Here is a 14,267-nt window from a genome sequence, read left to right as displayed (position 1 = left end):
GTTAGGGCTTTGGAGTGTTTACTGCACAAGGGTGAGGCTTATGGTGGGTGGACCCCAGCTTTCGGGTGGCTGTGCAAGGATTTGGTGGTGCCCTGTAGTGGCTTAACTTGGAGTACCATTCACTGGCTGGAAAGATTTAACATTTCACCCAGAAATCATGAAGATACTGAATCATTATAAATATTACAAAATTCAACCTGAGAAGGAAAAGCCTCAGAGCTCGAAACAAGTGTAGTCTCATGTGACCAGACTCCAGAACAACAAATGCATTTAACTCGACTACAAACATGTTAAAGAAGATGACCCAATGGAAGCAAGCAATTCTAGCAACTAACAGATAGATCAGTTGTTGTTTTAAATCCTTCGAAAAACCCTCTCAGCAGCCTCGACTGTTTGGTCGATATCTTTAGATGTGTGTGCCAAGCTTGTGAATCCCGCCTCGAACTGTGAGGGAGCTAGATACACACCTTCCTCCAACATTCCCCTATAAAACCTTGCAAATTTTGCAGTGTCACTCATTTTTGCATCCTGGAAATTGTAAACCGGTCCCTCCGTAAAAAAGAATCCAAACATTCCACGGATAGACCCACCACACATCTCATGACCGGCTCTCTTTCCAGCATCCAAAATACCATTAACAAGATCAGAGGAGATTTTCTCTAGGTAATCATAAGACCCGGGCTCCATCAACCTTCTAAGAGTGTGAATGCCAGCAGTCATTGCCAATGGATTCCCGCTGAGGGTGCCTGCCTGGTACATTGGTCCTGCAGGTGCAACCATCTGCATGATGTCTTTCCTACCACCATAAGCACCAACAGGAAGGCCACCCCCAATGACTTTTCCAAGTGTGGTTAGATCAGGTGTAATGCCAAAATATTCTTGAGCCCCACCATAAGCCAGACGGAACCCAGTCATCACCTCATCAAATATGAGGAGAGCACCATCTTGCTTTGTGATTTCACGGAGGCCATTCAAGAAGTCAGGTTTTGGTGTGATGAAGCCAGCATTCCCAACAACTGGTTCGAGGATAACAGCAGCAATCTCACCTTTATGGGTGTCAAATAGACTCTTTATGGTTTCAAGATCATTGTAAGGTGAGGTTAGAGTATCTATCGTGGCTCCCTTTGGAACGCCTGGGGAGTCAGGAAGGCCAAGAGTGGCAACCCCACTGCCAGCCTTGACAAGGTATGGATCAGCATGCCCATGATAACAGCCTTCAAACTTGATGATCTTTGGTCGGCCAGTAAATGCACGTGCAAGGCGGAGAACACCCATGCAAGCTTCTGTACCTGAATTTACAAAGCGAACCATCTCAATACTCGGCACTGCTGAGATGACCATCTCCGCCAATACATTCTCTAACACACAGGGAGCACCAAAGCTTGTGCCTTTTTTCAGGGCCTCAATCAAGGCAGCATTCACCTGAAAAGAAAGAATCATAAGAACATACGATGCTTTTAGGATCAACATAGTTTAAATGTGCATTATATGATAATATGCTGTTGATATTTGCTCATTTCCTCATCTGAAACATGCTGCCTTTGTAAGAATCGATCATGTTATGTAGGTTATTAAAAATTGGGTTGGGATGACTATAGCTTCTAGTAAGACATGAAAAGCATGTGCAAGAGCCCTGTCATTCTGCAGATACTATTTTGGAAGGGCATGAAATTTGGAGGTCCAAAAGTTATTGAGAAGTATAGTGAACGAAAGAGGTACCTTCTCATCCGCATGCCCAATGATAGCAGGACCCCATGAACCAACATAGTCAATGTATTCGTTACCATCAACATCCCACATGTGAGAACCTTTAACAGAATCAAAAACTATTGGCTGACCACCAACTGATTTGAAGGCTCGAACAGGAGAATTTACACCTCCAGGCATCAATTCCTTGACAGAAAAAGAAAACCTTTCATCAGTTAACTGCAAAACCAACAGAAATTCTTGTCTGGAGCTTTAAGAAATAAAACATTTCCTATTGTAAGCAAATAATATTGTCAGTTTGTCAGCATATCAGTGATGAAAAGGAACATCAACAACTCCCTATGATTACGTATTAAATACTTTTTAACTTATATTTGCCAAAGAAAAGCTTCATTGCAGATCCAATTCTGTCTAAGCAGAGGAGCACATACACAACACTATTTCTAGACTATAAAAAGATAATAAAAAAACCACAACAATTTTCCCACCATCCTTTAATAGATTGGTACATGCAGTAAAAGTATGTCATCAAAATTGAAAATCATACAGTAGTATGTCTGCAATTGCTGACTCAACTTCACAAAAGATTGATGTAGTTTCTTAAGAATAATATAAAATTTTCTCTCGAACAGTGATCCTTCTAACCATTTGGCTAACATTAAGCTATTAAAATGTGTTTTAAGCCTTGTTGCAAAAAAATAGAGGAAAGAAATTCAAATAAGGCATAATACCTTAAAAACAAGAACATGACACAAAGAGATCAAATAATATTATTACAAAATTAGTTCATATCCTACTCAAAGTTATACAAGGACTGAGTATGGGGACTATACTGATGAATAAGTGCTTCATGTAATTACAGACATAAAGAACAGGATCACAAACACATATTTTCTCTAAACCAGGACAACAGCTACACAAGATTGCTACAAGATCACTTATGGTAAATTAGTACACATCATAATAAATTCCAGATCATTACCATCCAATTGTAGTTGATATCAGAAGGCCTTTGTTTCTACAAGGTATGATGATATCAAAGTGGCATCTCTCTCTCTCTCATATTCAAAGTAATCTTGTTTATATAAATGATCTAGATAAGGACCAGAACCTGTTTTGGTTTGAAAAAAAAAAAACCCTAAACATGTCGTATAGTTTTGTTGTTCAAGAAATGGCATGAGCTTTACTTATAACTAAACAGTGGAGTAACATTATGCAATAATTTAGGAAGAATATCATATGTGACAGTACATAATGATCAGGTACTTCAAATTAAAACAAGCAAAAAGTCTCTTATGGTATGTGATATTCTGGTATCAAAATTCAACCAATTTTGTTATAATTGAGAACTTCATACTAATTCAAGTAAGCTGAAACAACTAATATATAGATATCCCTACAGTCTAAGAGAACACTCCTTAGTTGTTAAGGCTGTCGGTGGAGTAAGGTTTCGACTATGTATATAACAAAACTCTAGTTATCGTATATTTCATACTAAGGCCCTCAGGTAAATATCCAATTAAAATCATGAGCAATCGTGACAAAAATAAAGCTATGAACTCTTAACCTGCAAGTGCCTTGAATTTCATAAGCATTTACTCATGCTTCATGAAGTAATCTGGAGACCTAAGAGCCTAGCATGGGGACAGTGTGTCCAAGTGATCTTACATCAAGCCATCATAATGAATTATGGCTTTCAGAAATTGCCGTCAGAATATAAATTGCAAAAACCAATATCTCACTCAACTGAAGTATAAAATCCTCAAGGACGAAATCAGTTAAGTCACCACAGCAATGACACCCAGAGTCCATTTAATCATATTCTTCAAATCCACTAATTCGTGGTCAACAAATGGCCAAAAGCTCATCTAATCATAAATCAATGTACGAATTGAACTTGGGGAGTGGCAATACAAAAAGTGGAATCAATATCTTAAGGTAAACGCGTTCTATTTCAGCAAAATCGTGGCTGAAGTCAAAGAGGAGAAAGGGAACATGGGGAGATCTAAAATCCCCGTTTTTAAACGGACAGGGGAGTAAAGAGAGGACCTTGGCGGCGTTAAAGATCTCCTCGGATTTCTGGAGCGTGTAGCTCTTCCCCTCGACGGAGATGGCGTTCCGCACGGCGATGGAAACGCGGCGACCCGCGCACGACGGCTTCGTGGACGTCAGCGGGACGAGAGACGGGGTCGATGACCTCCACGAGAGCCCAACGCCTGCGAGGCCCGCCATATCTCTCCCTCGCTCTCGCTCTCGCTCTTAGGGATGAAGAGATAAGAGCAGTCGATGTTGATTTTGGTATTATTTGTCGGGGGAGAGCAGACGAACTGCTATATATAGATGGCGATGATACACCGACGGTGGGCTTCGATGCATCTTCGTCCATTCGATGAAGATCAGACGGAGAAGGTTTGATCCCATTAATTAAAAGGCTTGGAAATTTCCTTTAATTTTACGTATCTATCCCTCGTAAAATTTCGAAATAACGAATTTGCCCCTTAACTTTTATTACCATATAAATATCCTTAACATCTATTATTAGATCCGCTTATCTACTGCTAGGAGAGCCTGTCTGTGTTCATGTACTTGAAGAGAAGTCAACGACATGTTCTGCTTATAAATGAAAACTCTAATCAAAAGCTTGGAAGGACTCTCACAGAATCCTTCAAGCATACTGTTCTCGGAAACATAATTGTCCCATCCGGCCATGCACTTCAATACAATCACAATTATCCAAATTAGATCGAGCTGCTCTTACCCTGCACACTTGTAAGCCGTTCTGGTTCTATCACCAGTGACTCAGTTGCAGGAGACATACTCTTCAAGGCTCTGTGCCATGCACGCCGGAACTCGACAGTGATCTCGTAGAAACAGATTGGCACAATCAACATGGAGTTGGAATGGTGCAGCGACACAGGTTGTCCACCTTCACCAAGGGATCATAGCCAGCCTAATGCCCGGTACCGGTCTGCTGCACCTGAATGATCGAGAGACCAAGGATACTAGCTGCGACGACATGGAGAAGAAGTACAGCAAAGAGGAGGTCGAGGATAGGAGCCACTGTAGCTCTCTTTGTTTCAAGATGGTGACAGCCTTCCCTTCGAGTGTATAAATCGAACTCGTCAAATTCCAATGTTTCCTATTGCGTCGATCCCTCTGAATTTTCATCAGAGGTGAGAGACGGTTGTTGTTCTTGTTCTTGCTGCTGCAACTGATAACTCCCGGCGCTGTTCCCGCTGCCCTGCGCTATATGCTGATAGAATTGACTCAGTGGCTGAGGTTTAAAAATCCCAACTTGCCCATGTTGCGAAACTGAGAACTCTAGTCCCGGCATCGGCTGCCGCTGGCCGCCCAGCAGTGGCACGAAGGTCATCGGGTTGATGCCACTGGTGGGCAATTCCAGCCCGCTAAACCCAAATCTCGGCATATTCGACACCAGAGGCACTGCCGCCGTTGCTGATTGTAAGAAACTAGCATTGGACCCGTCGACCGGCGTCATCCAAAATTCCGGGTGGGATCGCCCAAGATGACTGCCGGGCGTCGCCCAATTAGCTCTGCTCTGCCCTAATTCTTGGAGGTTGTAGTGGTGCAGGCCGACCGAGGCCGTGGCGGAAGCAGTCGGGGTAGAGCTGGCGCCGGCAGAGGACGACGTGAGGACCAAGGCCGGGATGGATCCGGAGCCCGTGGCGGCGATGATGGAGGGCTCCGCCTGTTGGAGAAGCCACTGGATGGTCTCGCCGTCGGTCTTGTGCCCGAGCTCGCGGGTGAGCTGGAAGATGCGCGCAGCGCATAGGGCGGGCATACGGACCCGGCGACCGCGGCCCTCAACCTTGGTGTGGCGGTCCTTGTTGGAGCTCCGCTTCGGCGCAAGGTGCCGCCTTTGCTCCCCCTTCTCTACTGTGGCTTGCAGTTGGGCATCCACGTTAGGTTGGGAGGCCATCACCACCTGCCGGTCTATGCTCTCTTGGACAGCCGAGCCCACCACCAGTGCCTGGGGCAGCTTCGGGGAAACCTGGGGATTCAATGATGGAAAGAAGGTTGGTAAGTACAAGAAAAGAAGAGAAAGTGATGAAAAGTTGGGAATTTGGGCTGTCAGAGACGGAGATGAAGGGGAAAATTTTCTCCTTTCTGCTTAAAAATTGAATTTTGCGGCGAGAGAGATGGAGCTGAAGACGAGCAGAAACCTTATGGTGCAAAGATTGCAGAGATGCTAATGTTTTGTGGGCTTTAAACGGCCTTGGCGAGGGAATGTCACTGGATTCGCCGCGGGCGGGGGGTGGGGTGGGGGGGAAGGGAAAGAGAGAACGGAGAAGGAGATGAAAACAGAAGAAGAACCAGATGCTCATGTATTAATGTCGTCGTCCTTTTTGGCTCTCACTTGGTGGGTCATTCTTTGCCTGATCCATCCACTGTCTGACCTGATTGGGTAGCCTATCCTGACCTGTTCAGAAGAAGACAATGTCGTGGATTAAATTCCATTCAGATCATTTCTTTGGATTGGTTCCTCTCCGCCTATGCAGCCTGTGTGCATCTTCAATACTGGAAGGCCGCCATCAGAGTATATTTTAAGACATTTTAATAGTTAGTGATCCTTGAGAACAGGGGAGAGCGGGTGAGTGGGACTGTCTGACCTTATCAATGGGGATATCATGGAGTCTGGGAACACTTGAGCTCCTTCCTTCCAGGTGGAGCTTTCAGCTGAATCTAGAATATGCAGTAGATCCCAATCTTATAGGCCCTCTGCAATCAAAATTCCACTGGATAAACACTATAAATAAATTGCAAAACATAATATTCTGAATGACATCAATACCCAGCTACAATCACCCATGAAAACTGTCAGGGATGATCTATGGTCAACCTTGCCTAACATCAATACATGTATACTCACTGTCATGGGAACCTGTTATGAAGGGTGATATCATCTCTCACAAATCTGATGTGTGGGGACTCGATACACTTATACACCACCATATGGCCTCCTGAAGGACTACATCAACCCCTCATGGTTCTCAGAAGCAATACAATTCACCTGGATATCATTTGAAAGAAAAGCATTGAGAGTAAAGGGAGAATGGTCAGCAGACATATTTAAAAGAAGGAATGAATGGAGAATGGTCAGCAGACACACTTAAAGATAGGATTACATGAATCTACTTGGGAGGCTTCATGACCTCAGCTTGCAACTCTAATTTAAGTAGATGATAAGACTTTGAGGAGATCATAACCTTTTTTTTTTTTTTCCGGCACACCATTGACTTTTGATTGTCATTTTCTTTGATTTTGCAAAAGAGATGGACAAATAAGGTTGCCTGATCTTTGTCTTTCAACTGTTTGGTTGGTTGTTGGATTTCTGACATGATTGTCTGGTGAATCACCTAATTATAAATGGATTGGAACAAACAAATATGATACATGTTTGTCTTCTTGAAATGCCTCCTTTCCCAAAAATTATTCCTCTTGCTTGCATTTGCTTTCAAGCCTTGGAAATACTTTTAGTTGCTATTATTTCATTAGCTGCCTAGTGAAAAGCCTGATTTCTAAGACATCCTGATGTGCCAGTGCAGCTGTAGAGGCCTTTCTAATAAACCATTGTGAACTTGTTCATCACAGTTCATATTTGCTCCAACATTTGTCATGAAACATAAATTGCTGTGAATGTAGAATCAAGAAGATAAAGGAAAAGACAGCATAGAATGAATTTAAAAACTGATGATTCAGACTCACCTCACTCGACAAGAGAAATCATTGATTACGCTTCCCGGGCTTCTCCTTTGTCTTTGTGGGAGAAGATTTAGAGCTTGAATGAACATGGTTGTCTTCGTGGGTGTCGTCCGAATTAAAGGGAAAAGGTACTCGATACATGATTCTTTATCTTTGCTCCACCATTTGTCATGAAAACCTTGCAATACAAATGAGCTGTTGTAAGTATAGAATCAAGACAAGGAAAGAACAGTAAAGAAAGGATCACAACACTCATGATTCGGACCCACCTCAGCCAAGGGAAGGATATATGACACCATGGATGAAAGGCTTCCGGGGCTCGAGTGTGTAGAATGTTGCAACCATTGCAACTTCTCCTAGTATTGCTTGATGCCTGTTGCTTGGATTGAAGGAAGAACAGAAATTTAGCCTCAGATGCATCAAGCATTCTCTTATTCAGAGCCTTGGCAGGTGGAGCACCTGGCACACTGCTGCAGCACCACCACAGATTCCAACCCACCCCTTCCTGCACAAAGAATGGCATCATACAAGTTGCATTGAACCACCACAGTGTCTCGGTGCTGTGCCGCGGCTTGTCCTCAACGCAGTCATCTTTGCGCAGTCCTCCATCCTCTCCACAGGGCATTGCCAAGTAGAATCTGTTGACCAGAGTATCATTGTCACAAGCAGTAACCAAATTCAGCAGTCACAATAGGTATAAACTTTGTCAGATCATATGCATATGGATCAACAACTATGATGATCTATGTTGCGCACTTCAAATAGTCGGGACTTGTTGAACACCTTCGAGCTGATAGAAGTCCACCATGAAATCTGTTGCCAGTACTGTACTGTACAAAGAAGAAACCCAACTATATGTCATGCTGATTACCAAACTTTAGATTCCTACAAGCCTATATGGCAGTGCATTTATGCAGCAAAATTAAAGAGGAACAACACAGTGCCCAAATGTTATTGCTTATCTGTGGTTCTCTTGAATTAATTTATTGGTGTGTCTCCTGCTAAAGTGGCAGCAAAAATATTACTCTGATGCACTGAGGTCACTACAACTGACATTGTATTTGGCTGCAAGATAATGGGCTCTTATTGGTGCATGGTTCCTGTAAAGGTAGAGCCCTGAGGCTATATTCTCCTCAAAATTCCTGAGCAGTGGCATGAACAGCTCTCAAGCAGCATCCAGTTCACCAGAACAAATGAACAGCCTTCATTCTACCTCCATGGCATCAAGAAGCAGCCACTCATGCACATCTGGTATCTCCTTGGAGTATCTAAACAGCCAGCATTTCATGACAAATCAAAATAGCATTAGCCTTCTCATGAGGATCATGATAATTAATGCCCTGCCTATAAATTGCTTTCAAAGAGCTCAATATATACTAATCTTAGAATGAAACTTCCTAGGCATTTTGACTCATATCCCAAGGAAAAAAAATGCTCAACAGAATAATATTATACTGCTGTGGTTAGTGATCAGAATTTAGGCATTTTAGGAATCAGCACTCTCTTTCATCGGAAAAACAAGGATAGCTTGTACCTTGATGCATAAAGAAGATATAAATGAGACTTTGGTCTAATCTCATTCCCAATCAAGGAATCTTGTTATTGACCTTCATGTGAATGAGCTTGTCGTGAGGCTGCACCCTGATGACAGGCTCATTAGTTGCTCAATCAAGATCAGTTCCAATTTTATTATTATTTCTCTAACCATTCAACATTGTTTTCACATAAAAAATACAAAAGGCTTAATCGAGATATTTTGGATGATCCAAACAAATTAACATTTGCTGAATGTCATCATATGTACCTTCATCAGAGTCAAACTTCTAAAATTGAGGATATCCTCATCTTATAGATACAAGAACTAGCCCGTCTTCTTTCAGCTTCTTGTCAGGCTTCGCAAGACATTGACCTGCATGATAGAAGCATCTTTTCAGAAACTGCTCCATCTTCTCACCAGAATTCTCCCTGGAAAAAGTAGCAGATCACTAGAGTCATGAGGGCAAAAGGGACATCAACAATCAATGAGCTTGATAAAAATGAAAACATTACATTCTAAGACAAAATCAAGTACAAGAAGATTTAGGATAACAAAAAAGAAGACACAAATCACCTTTTGTCAATTCTGCACGAAAGTGTCTTGCTAATCATCTTCGTTCGTGCATAACCAAGTTCAGTTGAATGCTGCGGAATAACATATACATACATCACATTTCCGAGAGACCAAAACATAAAGAATTCGAGTGCGATTCTAATTACATAAACCAGACGTCTGGAAGGCAGTCTTCATAATAAAGTGCGAAAAGGGCAGGAAGTTTTGTCTTCTTGGCAAAGTCGCCACAAGCTCCGAACACAGTGATGAACAGTAGATTCCCGTTCGCTTGCGTCTAAAATAACCACTTTATTATATTCTTCCGAAGACAAACCAAGCAAGCCACCATTTTCCAGAATCTTTAAAGGAGTTTCTTTGCAGTGGATATAGGTACAGTGACAGCTGCAATGCAATCATCAAAAGTTGGCAATCTCAAGATTAACAGCAGGAAGGAAGGAAGAGAACTTTCCATCGCAAACACAAGCAAAATGAATCGAGGAGAGAAAAATCCATCGCAGAAGGATGGGATTCCTGTTGAAGCACTTGAAGATCACGAAGCATCGAGATAAAAAAACACAAATAGTTCGGAAACGGGATTAAAAATTCCAAATTTACTTCGGTCACGAACAAAAAAAGTTTCAGAGAAAATCGTGAACAGGAGAAAACCCCCGAGATAAGCCAGAGTTGACAACCCGAGAGGCTAACCAGCCATCTCAAACGAACTCAAGTAAGACGGATCCAACAGGGCAACTCCAAATCAGAAGAAACAGACCTTCTTGCTTCAGACAAGGCTCAAGTTCCAATTTTTCGGAGAGAGGTCGATTCTTCGCGCAAGAACGCTTCTTGGAAATGATCGGAGGAGGGTCGACGACTCGGAGAATGGCCTAGGCGGCGGAGGAAGAGGAGGAGGTGAATTTGGTGGCATAGATGGCTCTCCCTCCTCCACAACGCCAAGAGAGAGAGAGAGAGAGAGGTGGCGAGTGCGTCGAAAAGAGACGTTAGGCGTTCTCAGAGGCTAGATCCGCTCCATTTCTTTGTTATTATATCACTTCTTACAATTTTCATCAGACCGCCAGTTCTGAAAGTTCGTGGATGGACCCCACAAGTGAGTTAAGAGTCGCAAGTCGAATGAGCGGTCTTGATTTGGGGACGATCGCTGAATTTAAAAGCATAATTGGATGGTATCCCACACCTTGAACAGATTCTCCACTAAGCCCGTCCGAATCTACCTAATGACTCCATTAACACCTTAACATTACCCCTTCTTACATCATTAAAAGATAGTAGTTTGGCAACAAGAAGAACTCCCATCGTTTTGAAGAGAATCTGCTTTCAAACCCTTGAAATAAATGAATTATTCTTGGAAGATACTGTGTGATGATGACATGCCAATCATTTGTCGTACATTTTATGGATAGTTTTATTATTAATGACCCGATGATTAATTGAGATCAGCAGTAGGCAAGAACAATGAAAGAGCTAAGCAGCTCATCTTCTTTGCCAAGAAGATCTCCTTCTTTTTTATGTACAGGAATTCTGATGATGAGATGTAATCATTTGTCGTCTCCCTTTTCTCTCTTTCTGCAACCATTCATCATCGTTATCAGATGAGCATTCTGGCTTCCAGCTTCCTCTGCATGTTGACCTTGGCAATGAAGTCCTCCACTCTCCTGTTCAGCTCCTCTGCAGGCAATTCCTCGTACTCCTCTTCCAGCAACTCCTCACGCTCTGTCACCAATTCCTCCTCTACTGCATCACCTTTCACCTCTTCCTCTTCTTCCGCGACGGCTTCCTCATCCTTCTCTTTGATCTCTTCGAACGAAGGCTCCACCATCACAGCTTCCTTCTCCTTGACCTCGACACTAGCCATCCTCTGCAGGCTTTGGCTTCGGCTTACGTAGTCCTCGTAGATGCCGGGGTGTTGTGCAGGAGACTTCGAGAGTCTCGACTCGCCGACGAGGAAGATGATGATGATGTTGGAGACCACGAATACGAACTTTGGCCCGGAGACAGTGGCGCCAATGTTCGGAAGACAAACTAAGAAGAAGAACTTTACAAAGGAGCAGATGCTGGGGAGCCAATTGGGGCATGACAGAAACAGACCGACCAAAACAACACGTAGAATGTAATGAAGGAACACCAAAAAGAAGTGATTCCTCCTGTAACTCCTCATCGCTTGAAGCTTCTCCATTTTAAGTGGGTCCATAGTTCTAAGGTGTTTGATTAGGAAGAAGGAAGGAGAAGAACAAGAGGTCTGGGACTGCTTTGAGATGAAGGCTTGGGAGAGAAGACTCACAGGAAAAGAGAGAAGCATAGGAGGATGCCGATCCGACTGAACGTAGAGCAGTGCAAGAACATGTATATATAGGGAGAGGAAAGGGAGGTCTTTATTGGTGGAATTCTCACAATCTTTAGCTTTCCCACTCATATTATTTGGTTGCCTTTAGTATGTGGAGGTTCTTTAAAAAAAGCCAAGGGATTGGTGTCACTTTCCACTCTTGCTGTTTGATGGTTTTGATCTGTTCTGAGTTCTAGTAATTTGTCATGGTGATTACAGAGCTAGGAATCTGATCTGTGATAACCCATTAATGTGATCCAACACATTAAAATACCTTGATAGACTTTCCAAAATACAAAGAACATATTCTGTGTGTGTGAGCATTGCTTCTTAAATATGGCATCTCATGTTGCTTTTGAGTTCTTCATTTTAACTTAATAAGGTTGCTGATTTCATGGCTTGTGGTGCATGTGTTCTGTGAAGACATCATATTAACTGGTGACTAACTATTTCTGTTGGTGCTGTCATGAAGAAGGTGCATGTTGAGATGACATTCCAAGCTAAGAAATGAATCTTCACAAAGAATATATGTGATGAAAAGCATGATGGAGACAACCAAAGGGTGATTTATGAAGTGAAACTTCAAATTTTATACAGACCTAAAAGGTGGTGATTACAGCCACCTCTTACCAACACCCATCATACTCTGTGGTTTACCAGCCAACCTTCCAAAGAAGAAAAAGATCTCACCTTTTGAATGCACAAGCAACCTTCCTTCCATTGGAGCAAAAGATGAGGGAGTAGGGTTTTCTGATAAGGACTTTGGTTTGAGGTGTTTACTACCTTTACATCTCTGAAGCTAGAGCTGCCACCTGTGTGGATCAAGAGAAAGAACTCTTGTGGGAGATGAACACAGAAGGGAACAACAACAATAATCCTATGGCATTACAAATAATGTGTTGATTGATTTAATATTCTTTTCTTTCTGGTGCTGCCTCATTCTCTCTCATAATTGTTTGATCTCAACATAGTTTATTTGAGAGTTTGTTCATTCTTATCTGGTTTGCTCCCTTTCATGTACCATAGTTTGCATTTGCACCATATAATATGACAATTAGCCTTTCGAATTATTCTAATCTAGATTGAAATTAAATGGATTTTGAGACTTTAAATTTCTTTGTCCAGAGAATAACCCAAGTTACACTTTGCATTGATTCCCCGAGTGGCTAAAGGCTCTAAACCTTAGGGACTAAGGAAACATGGGGAAAAATGGGGTCCAAAGCAAACAACATGTTTGATTCCTCCTCACCTTCACAAGAGTCCAAGACAAGTGGAATCAGGCTTGAAGTTAGTAGCATGGTCAACATCAGCCAACCCTCAAAAGAGGGTCACAGACAAAATTTTCTTGCCTTTCTACCTGAGTCTAATGGCTGTAACTTTGTACACATGCAATGTTTTGCTGCACAACACTAATTTCTTATTCTTCTCATAAAGTTGCTGCTAGAACATGAGGGATCATGAAGTTAATTGCAGTGTTGAATGTTTTGTGTCCAAGCTTATTATTGGAATAATTTAGTTTGGAAAGCAGTTTAGGTAGGATGGTGTGATCAGATGGTACTTTTGCTGTTTGTGTTTGTCTGTGTTCAGTTATTTTTATTTAATTTGATCTTGTTGTTTTCCTCAAAAGATTGCTGTTCTTATTCCTTATATTTCATCTTGTGTCTTTGGAATTAAGCTTGGTATAAAACAGAGTTGAATCATCACTTGAATGCACTTTGTTTTCCAAAGGAATAGACTTTTGGGAAGAAAATGATTTCACCAATCCTCTCAACTCTCCTTAATTGATGATTTAAAAGCTTATGTGACGGATGAATTGCTGGGATAAAATGATGGCATTGGTCTTGAGCTCTGATATCTTTGGAGCTCCTTGAATTCATTATTTTTTAATAAAATTCTCTAAAAATAAATATGGCAAATTTGAAGCTTTGATAATTAAGAGTAAATTAAGACATGGAAGAAGCATGTTTCTTCAATTGAATTTTTTTGCTTAAAACAAATATCATACCAAGCTTATTATACCTCCTTGTTTATTCTATCATTAGTCTATCATTGAGCTTGATTTCTAATAAAATCTGGTGATACGTGTGTGTGTTCTGACCTTTGATGTTACTAAAAAAAGAGATGTCAAATGAGTATTTTCCTAAAGGATATTAGAGCAGGAAGAATTATACTGGGCCTGAGAAAAATATGTCAGAAGATTGGACGTTGAGCCGAAGGATCGGTCGACGTATCGATAGAAGGCTTCGAGCCATAGATTCGGGCATTGGGCTTAGAAGAACAGATATTACGCTAAGGATATCAGAGTTGCGAAGATCAACTGACCGATTAAGCAATAGACCGCAAGATCGGACGAAGTATCGATGGACCAATGACATGCCATACGACATGATTCATGCTTAGTAATAATTG

At 41.9% G+C, this 14,267-nt stretch overlaps 3 protein-coding genes across 10 annotated transcripts; all 3 read right to left on the bottom strand.

Annotated features, from left to right (window-relative positions):
- Positions 1-164: 164 nt before the first annotated feature.
- Positions 165-4,036, bottom strand: LOC103987255 (glutamate-1-semialdehyde 2,1-aminomutase, chloroplastic). Its single transcript, XM_009405501.3, has 3 exons — positions 3,757-4,036; positions 1,720-1,893; positions 165-1,422 (listed from the first exon to the last, which is right to left on the bottom strand). The coding sequence occupies exons 1-3, from the start codon at positions 3,937-3,939 to the stop codon at positions 355-357; spliced, it is 1,425 nt and encodes a 474-aa protein (XP_009403776.1). The 5' UTR covers positions 3,940-4,036; the 3' UTR covers positions 165-354.
- A 285-nt stretch (positions 4,037-4,321) lies between these two features.
- Positions 4,322-10,478, bottom strand: LOC103987251 (transcription factor TCP20-like). Of its 8 annotated transcripts, XM_065186655.1 has the most exons (14): positions 10,293-10,478; positions 9,688-9,922; positions 9,542-9,612; positions 9,236-9,396; positions 8,966-9,072; positions 8,486-8,699; positions 8,188-8,261; positions 7,891-8,069; positions 7,701-7,804; positions 7,435-7,609; positions 6,599-6,739; positions 6,339-6,447; positions 5,892-6,148; positions 4,322-5,719 (listed from the first exon to the last, which is right to left on the bottom strand). In XM_065186655.1, the coding sequence occupies exons 13-14, from the start codon at positions 6,051-6,053 to the stop codon at positions 4,847-4,849; spliced, it is 1,035 nt and encodes a 344-aa protein (XP_065042727.1). In that variant the 5' UTR covers positions 6,054-6,148; positions 6,339-6,447; positions 6,599-6,739; positions 7,435-7,609; positions 7,701-7,804; positions 7,891-8,069; positions 8,188-8,261; positions 8,486-8,699; positions 8,966-9,072; positions 9,236-9,396; positions 9,542-9,612; positions 9,688-9,922; positions 10,293-10,478; the 3' UTR covers positions 4,322-4,846. The 8 variants fall into 8 exon arrangements, with proteins under 8 accessions (XP_065042727.1, XP_065042731.1, XP_065042726.1 ...); XM_065186659.1 differs by having other exon boundaries at positions 7,701-7,810; positions 8,188-8,699; XM_065186654.1 differs by having other exon boundaries at positions 8,188-8,699.
- Positions 10,479-10,901: 423 nt separating this feature from the next.
- On the bottom strand, positions 10,902-11,867 carry LOC135677676 (uncharacterized). The gene has a single exon (XM_065190046.1). It carries the CDS (start codon positions 11,832-11,834, stop codon positions 11,124-11,126), a length of 711 nt encoding a protein of 236 aa, XP_065046118.1. The 5' UTR covers positions 11,835-11,867; the 3' UTR covers positions 10,902-11,123.
- Positions 11,868-14,267: the final 2,400 nt, after the last annotated feature.

This window comes from Musa acuminata, chromosome BXJ1-6, assembly GCF_036884655.1.
Source record: "Musa acuminata AAA Group cultivar baxijiao chromosome BXJ1-6, Cavendish_Baxijiao_AAA, whole genome shotgun sequence".
Taxonomy (NCBI): domain Eukaryota; kingdom Viridiplantae; phylum Streptophyta; class Magnoliopsida; order Zingiberales; family Musaceae; genus Musa; species Musa acuminata.
Note: the sequence above shows the minus strand (reverse complement) of the source record. Positions and strands in the feature narration are given on the sequence as shown.